Source organism: Pelophylax lessonae (assembly GCF_965119305.1).
Source record: "Pelophylax lessonae genome assembly, chromosome: 1".
Taxonomy (NCBI): domain Eukaryota; kingdom Metazoa; phylum Chordata; class Amphibia; order Anura; family Ranidae; genus Pelophylax; species Pelophylax lessonae.
This window is the reverse complement of record NC_138768.1, coordinates 663,124,023-663,152,016: the sequence shown is the minus strand read 5'-3', so window position 1 is coordinate 663,152,016 and position 27,994 is coordinate 663,124,023. Positions and strand designations below refer to the sequence as shown.

The window sequence follows — 27,994 nt, the reverse complement described above, 5'->3', positions numbered from 1 at the left end:
GAGTCCTCACCTTAACCTGATAGAACACCTTTGGGATGAATTACAGTGCAGACTGCGAGCCAGGCCATCTCGTCCAACAGCAGTGCCTGACCTCACAAATGCGCTTTTGAAAGAATGGTTTAACATTCTCAGACACACTAAACTAAACCTTGTGGACAGCCTTCCCAGAAGAGTTGAAAGGGTCAGCCAATTCAATATTGAACCCTACGGACTAAGACCGGGATGCCATTAAACTTCATGTGCATGTAAAGGCAGACGTCCCAATACTTTTAACAAAATAGTGTATTTCTGTTTTTCCAGAAATCGGCTAGGACATCAGGCTGCTTATTATAACATTCTAAACAATTTTAGTATATTTACATAGATTGCTAAATACCTAATATGATAGGATTAAATCCACTTAAACCCGAATTATATGCATTCCTATCGCTTTTTAAAATTACACCTAAAACCTTCTCTTGCAACCATCAATGCTTCTCTTGCAACCATCAACCATCAATGTCAGGCTTCTGCACACTCTTCCTACAGCTCTCTGCCTGTATTTCTGAACAGGCTGTCTACTTTAGAACTTTAGGAAATATCAATAGACTATGAGTGCGGCAATCCATAATGGCAGATGAGACTTGTAGTTTCTCTGTGAATAAATGATGCAGCTGTGTGTACGGAGCCGGGAACCTTTAAAATGTGACAGCAGATGCGGGTGGGGGAGGGTGGAAGATGCTAAGTAAGTTACATATTACACCCTAAACACAGGTGTAACAAGTAACATGTTGAAAAGGTGAACTTAGCCTTTAGGTACGTTAGTCAGAGTTTTATATTTAATTATTAGGTTACTAAGCGTGCATCTTTTTGCTTTTTTTTATTTAATAATAGGTACTGTACTATTACAATAGTGTACGTTCAACTTTTTACAAAAACGTAAAAGGTAATCTAACACAGTACACCCCCTGTTCCCTGCTGAATTTACCTTTGTGGGTGACAGCCGGTGCAGCAGTCCATGGATTACTCTTTCCCTAGGGATGCTGGGATGGCACATGACCACTTTCCCCTTTTGGAGTTGCTCAGATCTGTCCCAGTATCTCTAAAGAAAGAAGAAGCTTTCAAATCCCTGGTACACTGCACCAGCTGAATGGGCAGCGAAAGCTAATCGACGGATGTGTCACAGAGGTAAGCGTAGTAAGGACCAGAGGAAGGGGGGGAGGGGTGTAGTGGGTTATTTCACCTTTTCATTTTTTGTGAAATAGTGAACTTACACTTTAGGAGAAGTGGTGATAAGCTGGAGATCTGCTTGATCCATCCTATATGACTGGATGGGAATTAAATACTTCTTTTTGACACTTCTATACTGTTTAACATGGTTTGCTTGCAGCAGGAATTTGTTTTGTGTGATTTTGGCACAAAAAAAAAACTTGGTATGATATGTAAATTATGCTTTGTAAGGTTAGTATTGGCCTAATTGTTTAGATCATAGTTAGGAACTGTTTAGGAGTTCTGGTTATAGTCTAGATTTAAGGTTGAAGTAAAAGTTATCGTTAGGCTAAGGGCCAGGGTTTAGGATGTTAAAGTGGAACTAACCTTACTGATGTACCTGTTCAGTTACACTCAAGGCATTCCGTGAATCATAACTGTCACAGTTGCTTGTGCTCTCAACTGAACTGTCAGACCATCAAATGACTGGTGTCATTACTGACTACATTTGCAGCACTATGGCAACTGCAGGTCAAACAAAGGCTACAATGGCAGCTTCCTTGGCTTTTAAGGGCAGCAGGGTGTAGTTCTTCCTTAGGTTTAATGGTTAGGTAAGGAATTAATAGGGTTAAGTGTTAGAAATATATTTGCATATCCACTGCGGTATTTGAAGTGCCAATAACTGTTATCAATAGTTGTTTCTCTGAAAACGCAGAAGTTGTTTGTGTGAATGCTGGTTAAAAGTTGTATTCTCAATTTGGGCAGTGCATTTTTGAATCTCACCTGTTTCTTATATCTTTTGAGTGTTTTTTTTTGTAAGAGACGTGAAAGTGACTTGTAAAAAAAGTCCAACTCAAAATTTTTTTTGCACTTTGAGCATACAACAAAAAACTTACAGCAACTTAGAGACTTTGTGGAGTGGACTGTTTTTTATGGACTTTTAGAGTCCATTCACACTAGCGCGACTTGTCAGTCGACCAAGTCGCCTGACAAGTCGCGGCGGGTCGCTCGCCATTGAGTAGTACAGGACCCGTTCTAATAGGAGCGACACAAGTCACTCCGACTTTGAAAAAGGGTCCTGTACTACTTTGGGGCGACCTGGAGGCGACTTGCATTGACCACAAAATCGTGTCGCGCCAGTCTGAATGGGCGCTTAGCGTTATCATTTTTTTTCTAGCATTTTCTTGTATTGTACAAAATAGAAGTAGACACACATGGAAACAAAATATAGCATGATGTGTACAAACTGTCTGACTTTGGTGGATCGTCTCTCCATTCTACAACAGGTGGCCAATAAACTTGTACATGCTTGAGGAATCCAATGGCACACCAGGGCACAATAAATAAAGCAAACTGTTTTTAACCTTGATTAATGCACTGTTGTTTCTACTCTGCATAATAATCTACAACTTCAAAATAAATAAACTTTTTATTTCAGCCTCTCAGTTTGTCACATGAGTAGAGCACACACTGTGCTTTTTCTCTGTTTGGTAATCTTCATATTATATGTGTGTTTATTCTTATAAATATATTTAAATTATTGTGTATGCAAGAGATTAGCTCCCAATATCTGTCTTAAAATGAATTGCCCGGAAATAAATTAGATACAATATTTCAACAAAGTATGTTTGTTAGTGTGGCTCTACTTTGTGGTGCTTAGCTTAATATTGAACTTTTGGTATACCTCCTGAAATTAGAAGAAAGCTATTTATTTTTATACATTTCCCTTCTCACTGATTCCATTTACCTTAATACTTTCATCTGCAGGCTCCAAACTTCGAGCACCATCAAGAATCCCCTTTGTGGTAGTTTCATCCCTGCTCTATTTGATTTCTCCATTCTGAGTAAATGATTAAGTTTTCATGCATTGGTTCAACCAAAACCTATGTTCAGTCAACCACATCCTTTATTGATTACTTCTACAGCAAACAGTAGGCCAAGTGTGATATACATAATTGGACAGTTGTCAGGGGATATGGGTGTTTAAAGTCCCGTTTGCCCATCTGGAAACTGGAATCACCTTGGTAGACAAATATCCCTAAGCTTTTTCGTTCTTTTCCTTTGGACTGCAGAGTCCTGCTCCTCAGAATATATGCTTTTAACTCTCTGAGGTCTGGTTGAATGAATTTGGTGATTATAACCCATAATATGCTCCCCAGGCTGCACCTGTGCACTGCATTCAGAGAATTGGGAAAAGAGAAATTAATATTTGTCTAACATCACAGCCTTGTCCTTTATCCTCAGCTTTTCTTCTGAGATTGTGTTTGATTCTGTACTACTGATGATGTACTGATGTTTTATTTGTACAAAGCATAAAGATAGATAGAAAGCAGGTAGCTTAGATTACTATTGTTATTTATAGTAATGATAGCACGTAGAAGCATCAGTAGTAAAAGTATCCTTTGTAAAGCACTGGTATTTTTGATTGTGTTTAATGGTTAAAGGACTGCTTTTGTAAAAGCTGCTATATTCTAAAGACTGATGACAGTTAACATTCAAAATAATAGTATTGGGTATTTTCATTCCTTTTTTTATTTCACATGCTTTTATTTATATTTCGTCCACATTTACATGCCAGGGGTTAAAACAAACTATTGTACAGCCATGTCTAACACATTAGAACAGCCATTCTCAACCAGGGTTCCATAGAACCCTGAGGTTTTTCTTGATGTTGATGGGGGTTCCTTGTGCTGTGGCTGATTGCTTGCTCATTTGATGGTGCCTACATAATTCAGGGGTCAAACGCTTGTCTGTAAGTGGGGGGGGGGGGGCTTCTTCTCACTGGCCACCAATGTAAGTGCCATTTTTCCCACTGACCCCCAATGTTAGCAGTGGTTCTTCAAGATCTGAACAATATTTCAAAGGTTTTTCAGAAGTAAATTGGTTAAAAAAAAAGCAGCATTAGAGCAACAGTTTGTTATTTTTTTTTTTTTCTGAAGGGGTTTTAAGCTGTGTGATTAAGAGAAAACCATTGTAGGAAACCCTGTCAGGGGTTATGGTTTGTTCCACTTCGTGTTACTACAAATTTTACTTTTAAATTTACCAGAAAAAAAACTTCAATGAATGCATAAACAAACTAGAAAATAATAATTTATTTCCAAATTGAGGTAGTTCTGTGATCTCAATTACTTAGAGTCATACACCTCTTGTGATCACTCGTGAAAAATGTCCACAATAAAAGTGCTCCTAATGTCTACAATAATGGTGCTCTGAAATGCCACAATTTTCACAATTGGGCTTTAGTGATATTCATCCATATGTGAAAATTCATCCATATGTGAAAGTTAAACACCACGTGACTTCTGTGAAAATGCCACTTCCCACAGGTCAGACAATCACCAGACCATTATGCCTCTAATATACACTGTTCAAAAAAATTAAAGGAACACTTTTTAATCAGAGTATAGCATCAAGTCAGTTAAACTCCTGGGATATTGTTCTGGTCAGTTAGGTAGCAGAGGGGGATGTTAATCAGTTTCAGCTGCTTTGATGTTAATGAAATTAACATCAGGGACGCTAGATGGGCAACAATGAGACAATCTCCAAAACAGAATGGTTTTACAGGGGAAGGCCACTGAGATGTTTTTCCCACTCATCGTTTCTGACTTTTTTTCACTAGTTTTGCATTTGGCTAGGGTCAGTGTCACTACTAGTAGCATAAGGCGATACCTGGACCCTATAGAGGTTGCACAGGCATTCCAAGTCCTCCATCAGTACGTGCCATTGCCAGAAGGTTTGCTGTGTCTCCCACCACAGTCTCAAGACTATGGAGGAGATTCCAGGAGACAGGCAGTTACTCTAGGAAAGCTGGACAGGGCCGTAAAAGATCCCTAACCCACCAGCAGGTCTGGCACCTGCTCCTTTTGTGCAAAGAGATACAGGATGAGCACTGCCAGAGCCCTACAATATGACCTCCAGCAGGCCACTGGTGCGAATGTCTCTGACCAAATATTCAGAAACAGACTTCTTGACTTCTCACTGCCTGGCACCATGGAGCATTTGCCATTGGACACCAGAATTGGCAGGTCCACTGCTGGTGCCCTGTGCTTTTCACAGATGAGGGCAGGTTCACCCTGAGCATGTGACAGATGTGAAAGTGTCTGGAGAAGCCACGAAGAACGTTATTCTGCATATAACATTGTTCAGCATAACCAGTTTGGTGGTGGGTCAGTGATTGTCTGGGGATGCATGTCCATTGAGGGACGTGCAGACCTCGGCTAGACAATGGCACCCTGACTGCTATTAGTTATTGGGATGAAATCCTTGGACCCATTGTCAGACCTTACACTGGGGCAATGGGTCCTGGGTTCCTCCTGGTGCATGACAATGCCCGGCTTCATGTGGCGAGAGTACGCAGCCAGTTCCTGGAGGATGAAGAAATTGATACCAGTGAATGGCCCCTACGCTCTCCTGACCTAAATTTAATAGAACACCTCTGGGACATTATGTTTTGGTCCATCTAATGCCGCCAGGTGGCACATCAGTCTGTACAGGAGCTCAGTGATGCCCTGGTCCAGATCTGGGAAGAAATACCCAAGGACACATCCGTCATCTCAAAAGGAGCATGCCCCGATGTTGTCAGGCATGCATACAAGCACGCGGGAGCCATACAAACTACTGAGTACCATTTTAAGCTGCTGCAGTGAAATTTAAGCAAAATGGACTAGCTTGCTACATCATTTTTTCACTTTGATTTTCGGGGTGTCTTTGAATTCAGCCCTTTGCAAGTTGATAATTTTCATTTCCATTAAACGATATGGCATCCTTTCATTCCTAACACATTACCTAGTCCATATCAGTATAGATATCCAGCATGATATTTTTCCCCATTGAGATCTGATGTGTTTTCAAAGTGTTTCTTTAATTTTTTTGAGCAGTTTATATGATCGGCATAGAATGCTTTAACCACTTGCCGACCGCCGCACGACTATTTACGGCAGCGGTCAGCCCCTTACAGGCAAAGTGACGTAGGACTACGTCGCTAGCCTGTGAGCCTCTGGGGGACGAGCGCGCGCCGCCGGAGGCGCGCTCCCGCCCCGCTCGTTCCCTAACATGTCCGTGCGAGTGAACGGCGGACCCCGATGTCTGCCGGTCACTCGCGATCTCCCCGAGAGGAGAAGGAAGAATGGAGAGGAAGAAAGGCAGGCGGCTAATGTAAACAAAGCCGCCTCTCATTCTCCCCTGTGTAAGAACAGAGATCATACAGTCCTGCTATGTAGGATCGTATGTCTCTGTTGTTACACCACTAGCCACACCCCTTTACAGTTAGAAGCACACCCCTAGGGACACACTTAACCCCTTGATCACCAATAAAGTTAACCCCTTCCCTGCCAGTGTCATTTTTACAGTAACAGTGCATATTTATAGCACTGATTACTGTAGTAATGTCACTGGTAGTCCCAAAAGTGTCAAAAATGTCAGTCAAGGGTCCGATCTGTCCGCCGCAATGTCGCAGTCCCGCAAAAAAAATCGCAGATCCCTGCCATTACTTGTTTAAAAAAAAACACCAAAAATGACAGAAATCTTTCCCTTAGTTAGTAAACGCAAAAACTTTTGCGCAAACCAATCAAAATACGCTTATTGCGATTTTTTTTACCAAACATATGTAGCAGAAAACAAATTGGCCTAAAGTGTTAAAAAATTTTGATTTTTACATTTTTTGGGTGGAATTTCATATAAAAAAATGTGTTTTTGTTTATAGCGCAAAAAGTAAAAATCGCACAGGTGATCAAATACCACCAAAAGAAAGCTCTGTTTGTGGGTTAAAAAAGCACATCAATTTCATTTGGGTACAGCTTCGCACGACCATGCAATTGTCTGTTAAATTCATGCAGTGCTGAATCGCAAAATAGGCCCTGGTCAGGAAGGGGGTAAAATCTTCCGGGGCTTAAGGAGATTAAGGGGTTAATATAGAAATAATTTGTATTCCTCTTCTCCGACATCAAACTTCCAAATCTTCCTTCCCTTATGCAGTGCCATAAAAAATACAGAGATTGGAGAAAAAACCCAAATAGCGTAATAATGTACAAACAGCTTTATTAAAATATAGCTAAAAGGTACTCACAGGAATAAAAAAAAACAACGGCTCATAATACTCCCAATGAAATAAAAAATTTGATGCATGATCTGCTGTAACCCATGTAAGGGCCCAGGGGACCGCATCACTGCAGCACATCACTTCCAGATTGATATGTGATGTCACTTCTGGTTGCCGTGTAGCCACCCTCGATGCATTTCATTCTTCCAACTTCAGTCAATAAAAACATACAAGAAAAAAATCAGTAAACACATGTTAACATTAAGGTCGTTGTTTTAAAAGCAGTGATTTAAAATAATAATAACTCTTTAGAACTCCAATTTAGACCCAATATGGAATGGGGAAGAATAAACATGGCTTGAATTAACGTGGCAAAAATGGGTTAAATATAACTAAATAAATATCCCCTCAAACTCAATAATTACTTTATATTTATTTATATCAATTTCGATATTTAGTCCACCCGGATTGAGAACGGGTATATCAAGCATGTATATCCATTTAGTCTCCCGCCTGAAGAGTTTCCTAGCCCTGTTGGTTCCTCCCTAGGAGGGATACACTCTATCAACTGTAAACAAGAGGGGTCTCTTCCATGTACTTACCTAAAATCTAAAGATACTCTATGTTGTTTAAAACCATTCATAATGTCCTGTATTTGCTCAGCAATTATCCACATGGGACACAAATTGGTTGTGCCTCCTTACATTACTGTTTGCACATCTGCATGCCTTGCATTTACAGCAAAAAGCATTTTCTTTCAGTGAAAAAACAATTTCTCACTGGGGGGGGGGAGGTCCCAATATCTTTATAACCACCCTCTCCCTAAAATTTGGGACCATTCTGTATATGAAAGGGTGTACCACTGGCAACACCGGTCCCCAAAACCCTATCCATAAGTACTATGTGCCAATGTGAAAATCAGAAATGAATCCCCTTTGCTGGTCACTGCTCTCATCCTGCTTCAGCTTCGCCTGCAAACAATTCTCTCTAGATATCGCTAACACTTCCTGAATTATTTTATCCAGTTGCTTATAGCAATACCCTTTATGAATAAAATTTTATTTAATGACTGGGTTAGAAAGTCAGAATCATACGTACAATTCCTCCTGAACCTCATCACCTGTCCCTGATATTTCTTAGCCATGTCTGATTATGACCACTATTTACCCAAAGATAGCTATTGCCGTACAAAGGTTTGAAACACACCCTCTCTCAAAACAGTTACATCTAGGAAATTAATTTACTCTTTACTTAGTTGATTTCCCACCTTAATGTTATTTCTGTTAGTGTTCAGTTCCACCATAAAGGAATGTACAGATTCCTCTGAACCATTCCATATGATCAGAGAATTAATAATAAACCTCCAATAAAACAATAACTGTGGTCTAGACTTTCCAAAACACATTTGTCTTTCCATTCTGTCATAAAAATATTCGGCAGGCTGGTCGCAAGCATGACACCCATAGCAACATCCTTACTTTGTAAATAAAATTGATTTTGCTAACAAAAATAGTTATGGGATAGATAAAAGTCTAGAAGCTTCAACCTTTGAGAATATAGAATTCATGATTATGCTGAATAATGGAATATAATGATGAAACATCAGCAGTAACCATACATACTTTAGATTTTCCCTCTAAATTTACTTCCTTCATTATCCATAACAAGTTTTTTACAGCTTTTAAATGCTTTTAAATTTGCATCTGTCATGGTTCCGTGTAGTGTACATTGATCCAGCGCCGGGTTTAACCTTCTGTTCGAGCTGTTCAGGTTCCTGCCAATCCGCCCTGAACCTAGGCATTATTAAAGCATAACTCCACTTTTGTTGAGAAAAAGACATTTCTCTCTGGGTGATCTATGTACATTGCAGGGATTTTAACAAACTTTGTTGCAGATTCCTACCTTTTGGTATTCTGAAGAAATAATTGTTTGTTTCTCTGTGCCTCTGTGCTGAGTTGGTCAAATGGGAGTGGTTTCATAATTATCTGTCACCTGTGGAAGCTGCAGAGCACTAATGAGGAAAGCTGCTGGGCCTGCATGCCTTTAGATGTGTTCCTATTGGGGGTATCTCAACAAAAATTACATTTTTGTTACAGGGGATGCCAAAAATCTGACTTGTATCTTAGGCAGACTTTTGGGAAAATTGGTGAGCCAATCACACAAGCAGGAAATTATGTTTCTGGGGTGTGGTCAGAACACATTCTTTGTACAGAACAGCTCCAGGTAGCCATATTGCATTGCATTTTCAGAAAATTACAACTGCTGCAGATTGAAAAGGAAAGGTAATTTTAAATAACATTCAATTACAATATGATTTGTGTCTCAATTGTATACGCTATATTGTTTTTTCTTTATTTGCTGATTTTTTTCCCCAGGAAAGTGGAGTTACCCTTTAAGTCTTTGCACCTGTGGCTTAGTGTTCGAGCCATGTGTCTCCACATTGAAGCCAGACCCTCCCGTTCCTCTGGCATTTGCTGTTTCTGAGTATTCCCTTTTTCTGTATGCTATTTGACTCTGTCTTTGTTCTCAGTGTTTCCCTCTGGCTGTGCAGTTATATTCCCTTTGGTTTTTGTCTTTGGATCCCTTCATTTTCTAGTGCTGTGTGTGTCTGTCTCAGTATAGTGTCTGTGTGTACCTCGTGTCCTTCTAGCATGCTTTTTGGTTGCATTGTGCCCACACAGGTGTGCTAGAGAGCTGCAACCTGGGGGCTGCCTTCCAGTGCAACATCCACACCTCCAAAGGCTCTGGCGAAGACCGGGTGGCTCCTTAGATCCTGTGACTCTGGCACACCTCTGTTTGCCTGTGGTCACACTGCTCCCACAGCTGAGAGGGTCCGTTGCTATCCATTGTCTATTGGTCTGCTAGATCTTGAGTTACAGTCCCAGGTGGTCTTACCCTCTGATCGTGAGAGCGTCACACTAGGCTGAAGAAACGTATCTAGATACACTGACTCAATCCCATTTAGGATTGGGTGTGCTGGTGGGAAATGTAAATTTTTGTGAATTTTAGGCAACATATAAATTATAGAAATTCTACAAGAACTTTTCTTTTTAGTCAAGACCCTCGATCTACATCCAGACTCCACCAAACATTTTAATTCCTTCACAAACCTAGTTAATCCAGCACAGACTGGCTTCAGAAAAAAAATTCACCTTTTGGAGTAGCCCAGGCAGAGCCCAGACCTTAACCCTATAGAGATGCTGTGGAATGACTGCAAGAGAGCAGTGCACACCATACATCCTACAAATGCATTTGAGCTGAAGCAGATTTGTAAAGAGGCATCTGATCCAGAGCTACGGAAAGCACTTACTCGACATCATTGCTGCTAAAGGAGGTTTGACCAGACGAGAGTCCGGTGTGAGAGGATCTGCCTTTTTTGCTGGGAACTGAGGTTTTAATAACATGCACTTATGGTGATATCAAAATATAAAAGAAGAAAAATACAGTGCCACTGCATATATCAATAAATCAAAGTGAGCTGCAACTATATTGTGAGATATACACAATATGAAACATAAGAAAAATATAAGTTGCACTAATAATGCATTTCCATAAAGATCAGAAAACAGTCCATAGGTGAAATATGAAGGAATCCTTGATGTGATGAACACCACTCTCCGTCACCATAGGTAAGCTCTGATAACACTGCCGCCACCAACAAAGGCTAAAATGGTCTCTTACCAGCTCTTATTGACCCAGTTTTAAAAGGTCAATAACACTTGTGGCTTTATGCCCAGCTGGGGCCTTTAAAAGGTCCAGGGTCCACTTAAGTCTCCACACATTGATAACCAAACGGTAACGTCATAGATAAACCCAGAAGGGTAAAAAGCTCCACATATTTAAGATCATTCAACACCTTTATTCAAATCTAAAATGTTGCACTTACATAGTTAATGGTAAAAATCGCCCAAGCCGGCCAACCTGCAAACACAGCTTGTCCTTCCGGTATCGCACTTGCCGTGACGTCAGCACGCCGCTCACCCTACGTGTTTCGTCATATGTTGACGTCTTCTGTGGTACAGGCAGCGTGATGAGTCACCACAATATATACAATGCAAAACAAAACCAAGCCTCAATCTAAGCCTCGGCTGGCCACTGAATTTCCATTCAAAACAGAAGAGAACTGAATCATGCCTCCTAGGAGTTGACTGTTGGCTATTGTTGACTGCTGTAACTGTGACAGAGATAACAGCTCTGGATGCCAATATAGGGCTAGTGGTTTCAAGCATTTGGTAGGGGCCTTTTTGGCTGTATTGCATGTAGGTGGAAGTGCTGGAATACACCATTGAAGTTATTAATGAAATCCAAATCAAGTCAGTATATTAATATTACACTAGAAATTGGACTTGGAATCATTTGTCTTAACTCACTTGGTGGTTCATTGTGGACCTAATTTGCATGTTGCACCTTCTATGAATTAATTTTATTCAATATTTATTGGAGGTTTTGTATGATAATTTTAAATTTGTTACTACAAATTCAAATTTACTTGGAGTTTATGTTTATTGATTTGACTTTAGCACTACCTTATGTTTTTATTTTTCATGTAATATTTGGTATTACAAATTAAATGGTGGCAGCTCTATTCTTCACTTTAGATCTTGCTTACCCCAGCACAGATTTTCTATTTGCGACCAACTATTAACTCCTGGGGTTAACTTACTTTATCCTCCAGCACAGTGAATGTTTAATGGATGTGTTCAATAAAGACACGAGAAATTACAAATTAGTTAAGCCCAATGTGTTTGTCTATTGACTTAGAGAAGGATCAGATCACATTTGATCATCACACAGGCAAATTACTGCAGAAAACCAGTTAATTCCAACGGGTTCACATATTTTTTATTGCTACTGTATATGTCAATTACTACACAGTGTCCCTTTTGCTACTGCTGTAAAATCAACAGCCATGAATGGTTCGAATCTCAGCCTGTTCAGCAGGGACCAGCCGAGATTCAAAAAAGATCCATTGGCAGGCTGATTGTACCCAATTTGATCCATTGATCAACTTGAGTACAATCAGCATGTCACATTTTTACATGTGATTATTGGCAGTGGCTATAACCTTTAGCAATAATCACTGTGTTCCACCAGCAGGGACAGCTCCCCTGGTATTTATTCTTTAGCCAACTGGATATCAACTGAACCACCCAAGGGTTAATTCCTAGCTTGTAAAACTTTTGTATTAAATAATAATGTACTGTATCATGTGCCTTGCTGAAATTAAGATATGCAATCTCCACAGCACCACTCTTGTCCAAAACATTGGTAATATAGTCAACAAATACAATCAGATTAGTCTGACATGCTCTGCCCTTAGTAAAGCCATGCTGCTTTGGGTCCAACAAATTGCGTATTTTTAAGTGACCAATGATCCTTCTTTTGAGGAGTGATTCCACTAACTTGACTACAATTGATGTTAAACTCACTGGCCTGTAATTTCCAGCTTCTACCTTGCTGGCCTTCTTGTGGATAGGTACAATTCTAGCTGTCTGCCAGTCATGGGGAACTTCTACTGTTAGAAGTGATTGATTAAGAAAAATCAGGTAATGGTTCATCAGCTATATCTCAAAGTTCTCTTAGAACTGTGGCATGAATACCATCAGGGCCTATTGCTTTATTAAGCTTTAGCAGGACCAGTTCCTCTGCTACCTCCAGAAATCCTAAAAATAAGCCATAAATAACAGAGCCACCTTGTTATTGTAAGTACAATTTATTTCTGAGAAGACTAAATGAAGTAATTGTTAAATGGTTTTAAATGGTTTTCTACATCTAGAAATAATAATAAAAACATCTCAGCATAAGTGTTGAGCCTAGTTTTCATTTTAGAGATCCATTGTATTTTTTTTCCTTCTATAACTAATGTGCCTACCTCCTTTCTTGATGGATTGAGCAATTCCCTCCTTTTTTCTGTTCTTTGGCAGCACTGATAATGTGTTTGGCCTCCTTTTGTCTATTTTTATACTCTTCTCTGTAAGCTACACCTTCTGTTTCCTTGAATCTTCTATATGCAGATTTTTTTTCCTTTACTATTCTACTTACCATCTAGTTGCCTCCAGGAGGGTAGACCTTAACAGTGCCCACTGATTACTTTCTCCTGTTGTTTTACTCCAACCTTTCAATTCATTTTTTAGAAATCCCCCCCATTTCAGTAAAATGTGTCCTTTTGAAATCTAACAATTTTGTTCTTGTATATGATTTGTCAGTTTTTTTTAATATCAAACCAAAGACATTGGTAGAACCCACATTTTCTCCCATCTCAATATCAGATAGTCGATCCCCATCTGTCAGTGCTAGGTATAGAATATGGTCACTTTGGGTTGGGATTTTTACTAACTGTTTTAGAGATACCTTATTCAGTGCTTCCATTACATCCCTGCTCCTGCTTGTCATAGCAATTTGAAAATTCCAGGCATGTTAAAGTCACCCATAATCAAAACCTGTCCCTTCATTGCCATTTGAGTTATCTCATCAATCAACAAGTTATCACAATCTTCAGTCTGTCCTTAGGGATCTGCATATTACACAAATCAAATTCCAAGGGAAGATCCCTCTCTGGTTTGAAGGCAGATCCAGGATTTTGAGTATTTGATTTGTTTTTTGAATTAATCTTAGCGTATCCAGTGTGCATAGGTGGAGGCATAGGTAAGGATGATAGACCAAGCAAAGGCTACAAAATACAGTTATGCAGCAGCTGATTACTAGGGATGATCGAACTTTTGAAAAGTTCGGTTCGGCCAGAACATCCGAACTTCCCGAAAGCTCAGCCCGGATTTCAGAACCCCATTGAAATCAATGGGACCCGAACTTCGGTAATCAAAAAACACAATTTTTAAGCCCTAAAACCCAATAAATGCCCCTAAAAAGTCCCTAGGGTTCTGGGTCATGCCCCATTAACTATTAATCACACAAAAAAAAGTTCTTAAAAATTGTCATTTTTTATAAAAAAGCCAATTATTGAAAAAAAAAAAAAAAAAAGCGATTTTTTGATTTTGGATTTAGTATCTGGGGGGTCTAAAAAGTGTACATGTGAAGTTTCAGCTCTGTAGCATGTCCAGAACCATGAAAAAAAAAAAGATAATTTTTCAGTAGAACAGGGATGTGGGACCCTCCTTTTACACCTATATGATCTTTTTTCTGGTTCTGGACATGCTACAGAGCTGAAACTTCACAGGTACACCTTTTAGACCCCCCAAACACAAACTCACACAAAAAAAGTTCTTAAAAATTGTCATTTTTGATAAAAAAAAAGGCAATTATTGAAAAATTAAAAAAAAAAAAAAGAGATTTTTTGATTTTTTTTACTTTGGATTTCGTATCTGGGGGGTCTAAAAAGTGTACATGTGAAGTTTCAGCTCTGTAGCATGTCCAGAACCATAAAAAAAAAAAAAAGATTGTTTGTATTAGAACACTTTCAGCACAGGAGTTTTCACACCTTGCCGGTTTAATAGCAGGCATTTTTTTGGGTTCTTTGCAGTCAGGAAAAACATCTGAACTTGTGTATAGTGGTACTGTGCACAAGTTCTGATGTTTTGCCTGCCTCCAAAAACCCCCAAAAAATGCCAGCAAAAACACACCTGGGCATTTTTTTTTGACCCTAGCGTTTTTTTGGCATTTTTTTGGGTTATTTTGAGGCAGGCAAAACATCTGAACTTGTGTATAGTGGTGTATATACACACATACATATATTTATATACACACCTAGACATATATAGGTGTGATAGTAGCAGAAATATATGCTTGCGCTAATGAAATCATTTACAGTAATATATTTCTGCTACTATCACACCTATATATGGCTAGGTGTCTATATACATATAATTATGTGTGTATATATACCACTATACACAAGTTCAGATGTTTTGCCTGCCTCAAAAGAACCCCAAAAAATGCCAAAAAAAAACGCTAGCGTCAAAAAAAAAATGCCCAGGTGTGTTTTTGCTGGCATTTTTTGGGGGTTTTTGGAGGCAGGCAAAACATCAGAACTTGTGCACAGTACCACTATACACAAGTTCAGATGTTTTTCCTGACTGCAAAGAACCCAAAAAAATGCCTGCTATTAAACCGGCAAGGTGTGAAAACCGAGAAGCCAACCCCCTGTGCTGAAAGTGTTCTAATACAAACAATCTTTTTTTTTATGGTTCTGGACATGCTACAGAGCTGAAACTTCACATGTACACTTTTTAGACCCCCAGATACGAAATCCAAAGTAAAAATCAAAAAATCTCTTTTTTTTTTTTCAATAATTGGCTTTTTTATCAAAAATGACAATTTTTAAGGACTTTTTTTTGTGTGATTTCGTATCTGGGGGGTCTAAAAGATGTACCTGTGAAGTTTCAGCTCTGTAGCATGTCCAGAACCATAAAAAAAAAAGGATTGTTTGTATTAGAACACTTTCAGCATAGGGGGTTGGCTTCTCTTCTCGGTTTTCACACCTTGCCGGTTTAATAGCAGGCATTTTTTTGGGTTCTTTGCAGTCAGGAAAAACATCTGAACTTGTGTATAGTGGTACTGTGGACAAGTTCAGATGTTTTGCCTGCCTCCAAAAACCCCCAAAAAATGCCAGCAAAAACACACCTGGGCATTTTTTTTTTGACGCTAGCTTTTTTTTTTGGCATTTTTTGGGGTTCTTTTGAGGCAGGCAAAACATCTGAACTTGTGTATAGTGGTATATATACACACATAATTATATGTATATAGACACCTAGCCATATATAGGTGTGATAGTAGCAGAAATATATTACTGTAAATGATTTCATTAGCGCAAGCATATATTTCTGCTACTATCACACCTATATATGTCTAGGGGTATATATACAGACATATATGTGTATATATACCCCCTAAACACATGTTCAGATGTCATGTCTGACTTCAAACATGTCCTCAAAAAAGCACTGGCAGTGGCAACCCCTGCAGCATGAAAAATGCTTGATGGTGAGAAGCCATATTCCTGTCCCGAAGCAACTCAGAGAAATGATCATTTCTCTATAGCGGTCACCCTGCTATGGAAGGGTTTTGTCACCCTTCCATAGCAGTCACTGTCAGTTAACCCTACACTACACTACGGTCCCCTTACACTTAACACTTTCCCTACAGAAACTACATTTTTGAAGCTAACTCAAGTGTAAAGGAGCACTCTAACTACACTAGATATCCCTTTCCTCACACTAATAAATGCTAAATAACACTTTTAAAGTAAAATTAACAGAACTGCTTCCACTCTCTTCCATGTCCAGTATAACAATGCTAGGAATATGGCGGGGGCTATCTTATATACTGGGGGGCGTATTCACTAATGATTGGTCTAGGGACCCCCTAGTCACTCCAATCACATTCCTAGCATTCTCCTGCCCCCTCAATTGGCTTTTGCTAATGGTTCTGGTCCAATCACGGGCTTTTAAAGCCCATTTCCTGAAGCATTGCATTTTGGTCGGTTCTGGTTGCCGAATTGCGAACTTTTTGGGCAAAAAGTTCTAAATTCGGCCGAACCTCGAACACCCAATCTTCGGGCCGAACCGATGGTGGACCCGAACCGTTCGATCATCCCTACTGATTACCCAGCTCTGTGTACAGAAGTGTAAATGCCCCCTGTACTCCAACATGTGCTGAGAGCAGCTAGATCGAACTGATTCCTAAGATCACTGAAATCTGTAATCTATCCTATGCAATCCTAGATTGAAAAATTATTTTTCTGAATGCAAGACCATTATAACGCAAAAATTATTGGATTCATTTTTTTTTCAGCCAAGGAAAAATAGTGGAAAGCATCAAATACTTGGAAAACTTTCTAGAAGTCGCCAGAAGCAGCAATTTAGGTCGAAGCTTTGTAGAGACATGTATTTGCCTTGGAGACATTTTCAATGCAAGAGTAAGTATTGATTCTTTCAGTGGTGGATCACTGTGAATAATTACTCAGTTTTGCAATATGTAAAGTGGAACTCTACCTTTGTAAAAAAAATCTATTACATATATTGCAGTCATGTTACAATTACAATTGTTTCCTATGTGCTACTGAACTTTTTCAAAATAAGAGACAACATGTAAGATTCTGGTCAGTGCAGATTGTGTTATTTAGTTTAGCAAACCACCCACCTGTCTGTTTTCCTCACTGATGAATCATCACTGCCTCGCCTCTCATCCAATCAAAGAACACCTTGCATTCTCTGAATGGCGCCCATGCTGAGCAAGTCAGCCTCTCAGCACTGAATACAGAAGCAAGTGGAGATCAGTGAATTAGTAGCATAGGCATGCGCAGGGGGTGTGCCAGGTGTGCCTGGGCACACCCTAATCACTACGCTGCAGGATGGAGAGTGGGGAAAGGGGCTAGTAAATATGTAATTTACTGGTGCCTTCTTTTTCCAAATGAACATTGTGAACACAACTAGGTTTACTATGCTTCAGTTTGTGAATGAACAGCACAGATCAGCACAGAGCACTTCCCATTCATTCACTGTCCAGTGCAGCTGAGGCTGCAGAGAAAGGCATGTGTGTTTGAGCTTTGGGGTGCACACCCTAATGCAATAGGCTGCGCACACCTATGATTAGTAGTGTCTACTTCCATGATTTCCAGCTTCAGGGATCATCACCTAGATATGTTATTTACATTGAGGTTGATTTACTAAAACTGGAGCGTGGACAATCTGGCTCAGCTCTGCATATAAGCCAACCAGCTTCCAGGTTTTTTTTGTCAAAGCTTAACTGAACAAGATAAAGTTAGAAGCTGATTGGCTACCGTGCACAGCTGCACCAGATTTTGCACTTTTCCAGTTTAAGCAAATCAACCGCATTATGTATAAAGTATCCATGCCTGGAATTCATCTTTAACAGATTTTAAATATAGTACTTGATAAAGCATGTAATGACCATGTCACTTCATTCTAGCTTTGTAAAGATATCATGCTAATGGAACGTTGTATTCTAAGCATTTAGTAAATTAAAAAAAGAATTGGAGGGCAGGGTTTGCATAAATCACAATTTATTAATTGATGAGTATTAATTATCGTGTATTCATGTAATGTTTTATGAATACTTGGGTGGTGTTACAAAGGTATACCAAGATCAGTCAATACATGTTTTAGGAGGGACTGAGACACCTAAAGATATAACTGTAGTCTTGAAAACCGAATTTTCAGTAAAAGCAGACCACCTTTATAGCATTAGGGACACAGATAGCAACCACAAACTGCCTGCAAAGAAAAAGAGGATTTTAGCATATTTTTTTCCTAGTTAGTTTTTAATGTGCCTGTTATATATAGCAGGCACAACTGACAGTGCGTGCTTTTTGACAACTGCACCTTGTATGTGTATTTTGCAAGTTATCTGCTTGCTGAGGGTAGAGCAGTGTGTGCAACTGCCTGCCATTTGTGCTGTAGAAGTGGTAATGTTGGTGACTTCTTTGTGTCATTTAATTCCCTGTAGGAAAGAACAGCTTTGAAAAAAGTGCACACACTGCTTTCCGGGCCGTTTAAATGGAAGAGTCACTCTTTGCGGTCTGCTGCTTGACAGCTGGTTAGAGTGTGCTAATTGCCAGTTATGATTATGGCAAGATTAGCCCGTGCTCATGGCATCCTGCTTGCTACAGTTTCCAGCCAGGGAAGATTTCAGGATCATGATCCCAGACTGACTTTTGACACAGTATGGGGGCGGACCTGTGATGTTTAAAACCCAAGTGAAAGCAGAAGCAGCTAAAGTTTGTGACATATGGTGTGTGATATGGGTCTTTAAAAGAGCTAAGCTATTTCACCAATTCTTGCTGTTCTCAAGTCCATTAAGATGACCATTGGGGAAAAAAAACGTTTGATACAAAAAGATAAAAAGGAAAATCTCATTAAGTTAGTCATGGCTGGAATGTCTAGATTATTATAGATTCAGTATGTATGAGCAGCGCCCTGCAGATAGACTGAGTTTGACAGACCTTTAATACTCCCTGTATCTCACCTGCTATTAAAGATACATTGAGGTATCCAAGAGCTATAATAGCGTAATTAGTCATTCTGGAATTCTGTATCCTTTTTACAGTTTGTTAACAAATAAACAGTATATAAATCTAGTAAAAAAATAAATAAAAAGCAATACAAGGAAATATATTAAGCATAAAGTGAATAAAAATGTGTATGAGTTTAATACATTACGGTATGAAATATTTTGCATTTAATTTATGTCTTTTGAACACTAAAATAAGCATCAAATGGGCTAAATGTATATCTATAGGACAGAGCGTAATAACCACACACCAGCCCTCCACTATCACCAGTTGAACAAAAAATTAATTTACATGTATAATAGTTTCAAAATGTTTGTGTATGTATTTTATTTGACTCTTGTACTTTTTATTATCTTTTTATATAATTGTTTTACTTTAGGTTGGTTGTATGATTTTTTATTTTTTAAGTAGCATAGACACTTGTAGTGCAATGAGCAATAGCAAACTTTAACTGATAGGGGTTGATTTACTAAATGCAAATAGGCTGTTCAGTTTAAAAGTGGATGTTCCCTTGGTAAATGTAGTGAAAATACCAAAACCAACTAAAGAATACTCAATTGCAAGGAACATTTAAAACAAAACAGTATTTTTACTTTTACGAGATTAGATGATAGAAGTCAGCAGAACTTCACCTCATTCACTAAGCTTTCCTTGCAAAGTAAAAATTCTCTTGCAAACTGAGCAACCTTTTTCCCTTTAGTACATTAACCCCCATAGTATCTAATGAGAAATCAGCACCTTAGAGTATGTGGAGTATTGAAATAGTGCCGTGGTTTAGTGGTTTAACCCTTGCATTACTCTGCTAATGACATCTGTTTGTGTAACAAGGCATCTTTACAGAGTGCAAACCATTCCATGGTGTTTGTAGGCATTCAGTTAAGTTATGTTGTTTTTTAAAAACCTAGTTGGACAGCAAAAAAAAAAAAATCTATTGCCTGTTACACAATTAACGTTGCTGCGTTTTGTCAGATTTGCACCTACGTACAATGACAAAACTGGGCCTTTGTGCTTCCTATTTTGCACATATAACTACTGACAGCTTCAGTTCCCCTGGTGTCCTTATCCCTTGTTATGTTACCAGAGCTTTCAAGGGGAATTACAGCCTAAACTATGTGGCTTTCAACAATACAAAAGCAGAAAAAACTTTGTAATGTATGTGCGAGTGCACACAGTTTTTGTTATTTGAGGCACAAAAGCAAAACTTCTCTGCTCCACACAATGTTGTAATGCAATAAAAATCAATTGTTATTTATTTCAGAGGTGTGAAAGATTGGTCAACACAGATTCAGATAGGCTCAACTTGAACTACTATATAGACTACTATAGTCTATCTGAATATTGGCTTTACAAGAGAAGGCTGAGAACTGAGCAATCAAACACCATTGATAGCTCAGTTCTCCCTGTGGCAGTCACTGCTGTCTGCTCTGACCCTCCAGTGCTCACTGGAGCCCTGGGCTGTGGAGGGGGTAGGAGCAGCTGGCTCAGGCTCTCAGAGGCTTGCTGAGAAGCTGAGCCAGGTGTCGGTCTAGGCATCTGGATGGACCTCGACCATATGGTCATGATCTTTTCCCAGCCTGGGCCAGCTCTGTGACGACAGCCGACAGTGGGCTTCAGCAAGCTTTGGCTGTAATTCTCCTTTAAGAGGTAGCCTGAGTTACAGCAAGTGATACTAAAAAGCCTGTTACCTGAAATAACCAGGATTGTTACCTTTTATTCATCAAGAGGTTCCACTGATAATTAGAGACATCTATAAGTTATAAAGAATAACTGGATAGTACTGCATGCTTCAAGATGCCTTTAGAAATTGGCGGAAAATACATTTGGATGCATTTATTTTGGCGCTTGTGTGCAATTGCCCCAATTGGCCTAATTTCTTGACCTACACTCATACCAGTCACAGATGGTGCAATTTTCTTTCCTGCAACCACTGGTGGGTTGCAGGAGCCACCCATCCCAAGCCATCCCTGATGGGAGAACACAATAATTATTGCTAAGGGCTATAGCCGCTGGCAATGATCACGTGCAAAAATTCAATCAGCATGCCCCTACATGGTTTGAATCTCAGCTGGTCCCTGCTGAACCACCCGAGATTCGAACCATCTATGGCTGGCTTAAGGAGTGAATGTTACAGCAGTAGTAAAAGGGACACTGTGTAGTAAATTAATTGCAGGAAAGAAAATTGCTTTATTCTCCTATCAACTGCACTACTGTGTTCTCCTGGAGGAGGGGAGGAGCTGTCCCTGCCAGGAGAACACAGTGATTATTGCTAGCAGCTATAACTGCTGGCAATAATCCCATCCTAAAAATCCAACATACTGGTTGTACCCAAGTTGATCCATGGATTGACTTGGGTACAAGAAGCCTGCCCATACATGGTTCAAATCTCGACCGGTCCCTGCTGAACCAGCCGATGTTTAAGTGATCTTTGGCTGGCTTTACTGACGACATATAGAGCTCAGAAGATAAATAGGGTTAGATATTGTCATAAGTATGCTGCAGGCAGGAGGAAGGTGAGAAGATGCAACAGGGGGATGATTTCTATCAGACATTTGACACTGCCAGGAGGTAGATGGTAACCCTGAATAAAGCCGGAATCACACATTACTGTGAATGCAAGGTCCACTTTAAGATCAATATATTTACTTTTTTAAGCAACAACATATGTGTACTCCAACCTACATAATTCTTACAATTTATTCAGTAACTCAATATGGAAATGTTCCTAAAATATAAAAAATTGCAGTTTGTAGCAATAAATTCATCGGCAAGAATGAAGTCGTTTTTTATTAACTTTTGTTTGGCTGATTTGCCAGGGAAACTCTGAAAAAGCGTGCCACTATTTTTCTCAAGCCTATGAGGCAGCAGTCGATCTCGGAGAAATACAGCTGATAGAAGAGGCCCAGGTTCATTTCGGCATTGCAAAGGCACACAGGATGATGCTGGCTGTGAGCAGACATACAGAAGCTGCAGATTATGTCAGCATGGAGTACCTGCTGGCATGGAAAAAGAACAGAAGTGACATGTTCAGTGACCCTGCTAATGCCGGTAAGGCTGGTTATGAAACACACAGCAGTCATATACATGCAGTGGTTAAGTGATTTACTGTAGCCGCAAATGTTTGTCTACAATGTTTGCTCTAGCTGATGAACCTGCTTTCATTGCAGTTTCACACTGAATTAAATCTATTACACACTTCCAAGTGCAATATAATGTAATGGAAATGATTACAGGGCCTACTTCCTTTTATCAGTAGATTGTGAGGTCAGCGCTAACCATAATGACAGCTCCTTCTTCTAACGTAAAAAAACACATAGCATTAGTTAAAAAAGAATGGCCTTTCACCAGCTAAGCCATGTTGCATTTACTTCCATAGATAGTAGAGACTTTTTCCTCAACTCATTGGTTGTTGGCAGCAAACTGAAAACTGCAATGTTAGCTAAAACTTTATTCTATAGGAAATAACCATGCTAATTATATTCTCAATAGACATGATTGCTAAGATATGTTTGGCTGGTTACCCTTACTCATAGTAAAGAAAAATATGGATTTTGTCTAAATATGGATCTTGTCTAAATCACAGAATATGGGGTAAAGAATCCACATGACTAATGATGACTAAATGATGTCAGGTCAGTTAGAGTTCTTCTCATGTTAGTAAATTCTTATCAGCCAATATTGTTATGCTCTACATAACACATACATTTGGTTCTGCATGGTCTCTAATGAGGGAAACGTGGAAATGAAATTGGTAACATGGCTACTATATTGAAAAAACTTACTGAAATGTTTTGGTTTTCTCTGTTGAATAACAGAATTTCTATATAATTAGAGGGATCTGCAATATAAATTTAAAACTTTCATATTCATCATTCTTATCAAAGCATGAAATATCTTTCACCTTATAATAAAAAGGGGATTTTGGTGATTTTTTTTTATATTTGCTTTAAGGCCCTGTTCACACATTTGTGATTTTTGACGTGCACAGGAGGAATGCCCTTCAATGCATGCCCACAGCTTTGCCATTGTTTTTAATGGTGGTAGTTCACACCTGTTCACTGTTGATATACATTGGCCAAAACAGTGCAGGTCACTTTTTTTCTACATTGACACAAATTTTAGGTCCTATTGATAGAAATGACAGGGCATTAACAAAAATGATGTAGCATTAAATTATTTGTAATTTAAGCACTTGGTAACAAGCCCCTTCTGTAGCAAAGTAAATTTTATGCAAAATTTGATTGGCTGACAGAACCCATCAAAGTAGCCCAGAACTCATAAAAATACACATTAAAAGCGCAAACAAAATGCATAAGAGCACAAACAGAAAGGTGTGAACCCATCCTTAATATTCTAAGGTGTGTCAAAGTGCAGATTATATTGATCGTAGAACATATTTTTTTTATATTAGTAATCATTACCCTGAGTGGGAGCTTCAGGATAGAACTGTGGGAGATGACATTGTTGACTTGCTTTTTATGGGGCATGCTTCTAGGTTGTCAATCTGATTCTGGATTCAGGCTTTAGTGAGTCTGCATAGATCAAGCATGCTCATGTCAGGTATGAAGGCAACTCATAGTCACATACTTAACCAGGTTTAGTGATCCATTGAGTAGTACAGCAGGAATATGAATGACAGCCTTGGAACATTCAAAAAACAGTCAGCATTGGGACCCAAAGTATTTGATACAGGATGTACAACTTAAAGTGCAGCACATTTCAGGGCTTTTGCAACACACGCCAACTTATTTATACTGACCGGGCTACACCTGTAATACGTGTAAGTAGCACTGCTGTTTTGTGATACTGAGGTCTTGAATTTAGTTCTTATCATGGCTCTGATTCTATAGTGTTTTTATTTTTTCACTATGCTCTGTTTTTCACCCATCATCCAAAACATACTAGAATGTAATTTCCTGAAATTTTCATTGCCAATTTAAATTTTTTACATTATTATGTAAATTTTATCTGTGCTTGTTACCCCTAAAATGTTATTGTGAAAGAGAACTAAACATTACAAATTTTAGGATACATCTTTTGTTGTTGACATTTAGCCCTTATCTACTGGAAAAAGCAGCACAGTACCACCTAACCATAAGACACGAGACTGCCCGGGTAATCTGGTATGGGGGTCAGTACACTTGCTGAAGGAAATCCTTTAATGCTCTACATAAGATGACAAGATAAATTAAAGAGGGGGGGGGGGGGCAGAATTTGGAATAGACTTAAAGGGAGTAGAATTAGTTCTGATCAATGCACTGCATACTTTATGGCCCCTAATATCTACTTGTTAATATTCAGGTTATGAATCAAGTCTATTTCTTGGTTTTTGCTTTACTCTTGCCCTAACCCATGCCTCTGTAAAGACTCTGATGCAATGCCTTCTTCCTTACCACCCTGTCAAAACCCTGCCACGTGTTTCACTTTCAGCTTAGTACAATTTTCCAATGGCCCAACCCTCAGTTAATGAAACCTCCCTTTCTGATAGCAATCTTCAGATTGTCTTGCTGTGCCTGCACAGTCAGTCACCATACTCTTCTACTGGGCCATCTTCTGAGCTTCCCCCATCAGGAGATGTCCCTGTAGAATTCTTTAGGCATTGTACTGTCAAAACCAGATGCTGTCTAGCCTAGTGCCCAAAAGAAGTTATGAAACTAGTAAAACAAACTGTCTATAATCCAATAGGGGCTTTTTTCCATCACTCCACCTTTCAGACACAGCCAAGCCAAAACTGAGGAAAAAGTAACCATCTATCTGTCAAGGCTAAGTCAAAAGATTAATTTCTGTCATGTACCTGACTGGAGGCTGAGGTAACGTGAGGGCTCCCCTTGCAGCTTAGTGCAGAGTACCCCTGAAGGTGGTGACAGAGGGTGCTATGCCCAAAGATGCACGGGTTGCCTGCAGGTGAAGCTGCCTGATGAAACCAGATGTGAGGACACCTATGGGTAGAGAAGGTGGTCACAGCCAGTGGTTCTCTGGAGGTGCTGGCGGATCTTGACAGTAGGGTAAGCAAGAGCAAGATTAGAAGCCAGGCCGGGGGTCAAACAGCAAGTCAGTCAGGAAAAGAGGCAGGTAGAGTAGTATAGATCAAGCCAGGGTCAAACACAGGATGTCAATCTGGAATAGACAGGAGCAGGACCATGAATCAGGCTGGGTTCAGAGCCAGGAGAGAGGCCAGAGTAGCTCAGGGGTAAGCCGGGTCGGTAACAGGTAATCAAACAGAAGCACAGGAACACAGGATACAAGTCGACGATAATCCAGCAATTTATGATAGCCCCTGATGTCCCTATATAGGTCAGTGAACACTGGCAATTAGCATGCTTTGTATACGCCGATGTGCCATCGCATACAATGATTCGCCATTTCGCTAATGCGCATTCGTGAATTAGCATGGCCATATTGGGCATTGGCATATTTGCCCATTCTTCTTGGAATTCTTCCCTGACAATTGTTTTTTTCCATCCATCATTTTGCTGTGGTTGTGAAATTCGGAAGCTTACAATTGATTAGCTCGTACTTTTACATTTGATGAAGGGCATGTCTTACCATATTTTCATCCACCTTTTTTATGAAATAATGAAACTCAGTTTCCAATTTGGATTTGAAATTAGTTTTTTTACTAAATTATGTTATACAGTATAAGCTTTATCAATTCTATATCCTTGTGATTTTGGATTGGCAGTGATTAATATTTTTTTATTCAAAAGATGAAGAGCTACATAAATGTGTATAGAACTTAAGCAAACATTTGAAATTGCATATTCCTTTTTATATTATGAACAAAGGTTGACCCAACCTATTTAATATTTCTAGCTGTCAAGTCTGTACATTACTGTATGTAATACATTTCTTTAGTTAGTTGATGATCTACCTGTTTCTTACTAGCCACAGCCAACTTTTCAATTTATCAACAGCATTTGTCTTTCTAGTGAAAGGAAAGGGAAGGTAAAATCCTGTCTGGACTTGACAAGGCATGCAATACATTGCAGCACTATATCTTCCCAAATAAGACTGCACTTAAAATACTGCCGATATAAATTCTGTGTCTTCACTAAATTAATAAATAATGTCTCCGTGACATATTAATCACATATATGGAATATATGGCATACTTTTTATTAGACAGCTCTGTTTTCCAAATTGAAAAGTAGTTTTTCATGTTACCTATTTTCCTGAAAAATAGAATTTGTAATTACTCAATCATAATCTTGCATGGATGCATAATAGTTATAAGTGCTAGTGCTGTGGCTTCTTAATAGAACAAATAAATAAGAGCCTTACAAATCTCACAGTGATATAGAACACATCCCATTTAACATTAACTTTTGTGCCTGGTGTCTTAAATCATCTAACCAACGTATAATCACTTTAGTACTAGAGTATCCCCTATTGGAAAACTGAGGGTGATAATCACATCATTTTATCTTAAGAAATTTGAAATAGTAGTTAAAACTTTCATTGTTTTTTATTTAAGTTTATATCAAAGGTATTGTTTGAGATTAATGAACATTTACAAATGTGCTGCATTGGTGGTTTGGCCACTCTCCCTCATGACCAAACTTACAATGTTAAAAATTAAACTTTTTTTGTGGCAAAGAAAAGAAAATGTTTTGTATCACCTCTTTTTGACCTAAACAGTACATCTAAAAAGGTGACCAGGTGAATATAATAAAGGAGAAAATGGATCAGAGCACTAAGGCTTTTTTGTTGTTGTTGATTAGCAGTATCATAGGGATTGTGGACTTTTTAAAGTGAAATTTAGGTTGATAATCCATATCCTCACAGCTGCTAAACAAACAATTGACAGAACACGGTAGACCCCCAACACTCTCGTTAGCCAAAGCTAAATCTCAGATCACATAAACTACACTACATGAAAGGTGGAGGCCAAGGTAAATGATGCAATACAATGTGAAAATATTCAGCTGTTCGGTATCCTTGGTTTACACAATTTTTGCAGCTAGAATGGATAGTAGCCTGATTGGTTTGTATGTTGGGTTAAAATGCCACTCTACTGCATTCCTTTCCATACCAGGCCAAAAATAAAATAAGCTTACACCCCCCTAACCCCCAATCTTCTCACAATCATCTCTGCCCCCTACCTCCCTTATTAAAATGTTTAAGCATGCATACCTTAATTCCAGTAGCTTTCCAGCCAGTCACATTATACGCATAGTACTCTTCCTCTTCTCCAGCATCGGGCAGTGGGTGGGCTTCAGTGATGCATAAAATGGCACCCATAATGTGACTTGTGAACACCGTTCTATGTAGTATTCCACTGAGAGATTGGGCTGTGTGCTTTCTCTAAACCCAGGGGGTGTGTCATTGATAGCCTGGGCTCAGAGGAAGAGGTTGGATGTCACTGTAACAGAACACTTTTGTGTTAGCAGTTTGTACCCTTAATAACAGACAGAAGCAACATGTAAAAAAAGTGTTTGCAGGCTCGCCAGTTTTTGAGAAATCCTTTTGATGATCCAACTATCAAAGTAAAGGGTTGTTGTGCTGCACATAGGACAAACATGAAACTAGCCATGAACCACCTACATTTGTTACTATAGCTTACAGCTCAGATGCTAAAATGAACACAGCGCTTTGCATTGGGCAATGGCAGTAGCAACAATCCTGTATTGCTGAGTACTGAAACAATAATGTTGCTGAAAGCTTTTGGCGAACACTGGAAGTTGACAACTGCTGTACAGTGCACCCATATGGTGGTATCTGATGCCATAACTAGTGTTGAGCGAACACGGACTGTATTATTCGTGTTCGTACCGAATAATTGGATT

The 27,994-nt window shown here is 39.2% G+C and overlaps 1 protein-coding gene across 2 annotated transcripts in view; it reads left to right on the top strand.

Moving 5' to 3' along the window:
• TTC29 (tetratricopeptide repeat domain 29) overlaps positions 1-27,994 on the top strand; it is a 421,410-nt gene that overhangs the window by 312,436 nt on the left and 80,980 nt on the right. For both annotated transcript variants that reach the window (XM_082264156.1, XM_082264157.1), the window contains 2 exons: positions 16,973-17,096; positions 22,025-22,256. In XM_082264156.1, coding sequence (XP_082120282.1) covers positions 16,973-17,096; positions 22,025-22,256 — 356 coding nt within the window. The remainder of the gene's footprint in view (positions 1-16,972; positions 17,097-22,024; positions 22,257-27,994) is intronic.